The 904-nt window shown below is 35.0% G+C and overlaps 1 protein-coding gene across 1 annotated transcript in view; it reads right to left on the reverse strand.

Annotated features, from left to right (window-relative positions):
• Positions 1-904, reverse strand: part of Erich6 (glutamate rich 6) — a 45,528-nt gene that overhangs the window by 28,152 nt on the left and 16,472 nt on the right. The window contains 1 exon segment of the mRNA XM_012517520.1: positions 563-578. Coding sequence (XP_012372974.1) covers positions 563-578 — 16 coding nt within the window.

Genomic DNA, 904 nt, shown 5'->3' on the forward strand with positions numbered 1-904 from the left:
TTCATGTTTAGGTATGGTTCCCATCCCCCATGTGTCTAATTATATATTCAAATATTTTCAAATAAAAATTCAAAATCCAAATGCCAAGGCATACTCAACCTTTCTATGCCATTTTTAAAAATAATGGACTTAAGCACTCCAGGGGTTTCTAGAACCACCATCCCCCAGATACTAAGAACAGCTATAGTTGCATTTAGCACCTTCACAATTCTTGTCCTTTTGCCCTATTGAACTTTCTATTCTATACTGTCTCTTGAAACCACACAGTGCTACCATACTGTACCAGTCTAGAATATATTCAAATATTAATGTTCTCAGAAAATTGTTTGGATATTTGGTGATTTTTCTCCCCTTTTTAATTTTCTAAGGGTTCCAAGTGTTTTTTAAGGTGCACCTATCCCATGTGAAGATAAAAGACTTTATCCTAAACATCTAGAAGGTATTATTTTAAGGGCTATACAAGTTGAAATGTCAAGTAACTCAATGTGTCATGAGAGCTTTTGTTATTTCAAGTAAAACTTATTTTTGTAAAAGAGCAAATAAAAAATTACAAATGAGTTACCTTTCCCCATACTTTCCTAGAATCACAACAAACAATGGACAAGTGACTCTGTACTAATTGAAAATAAAATGGTTTGACATCAGCCTTTTTCTCTGGAACATCCACAGAAAGTTCTGACAAGCCATACAGTTAGATGTAGAAGATGGGCAAGGCAATGATCCTGAGAATCTCCAGAAGATTTTTGAATCTAGCAGTTAATTGGAAAGATTCTCACACTGACTAACTATACTGATACCTGTGAACTAAGCAACTGCACTGAAGATGGTAATCTATAATAGTAGTCTCATTCTTGGAGTGCCTGTCATTCTGGTCTTCTGAATACAGGCTGCTTGTCATGACATG

Source organism: Octodon degus, unplaced genomic scaffold (assembly GCF_000260255.1).
Source record: "Octodon degus isolate 3935 unplaced genomic scaffold, OctDeg1.0 scaffold00186, whole genome shotgun sequence".
NCBI lineage: Eukaryota > Metazoa > Chordata > Mammalia > Rodentia > Octodontidae > Octodon > Octodon degus.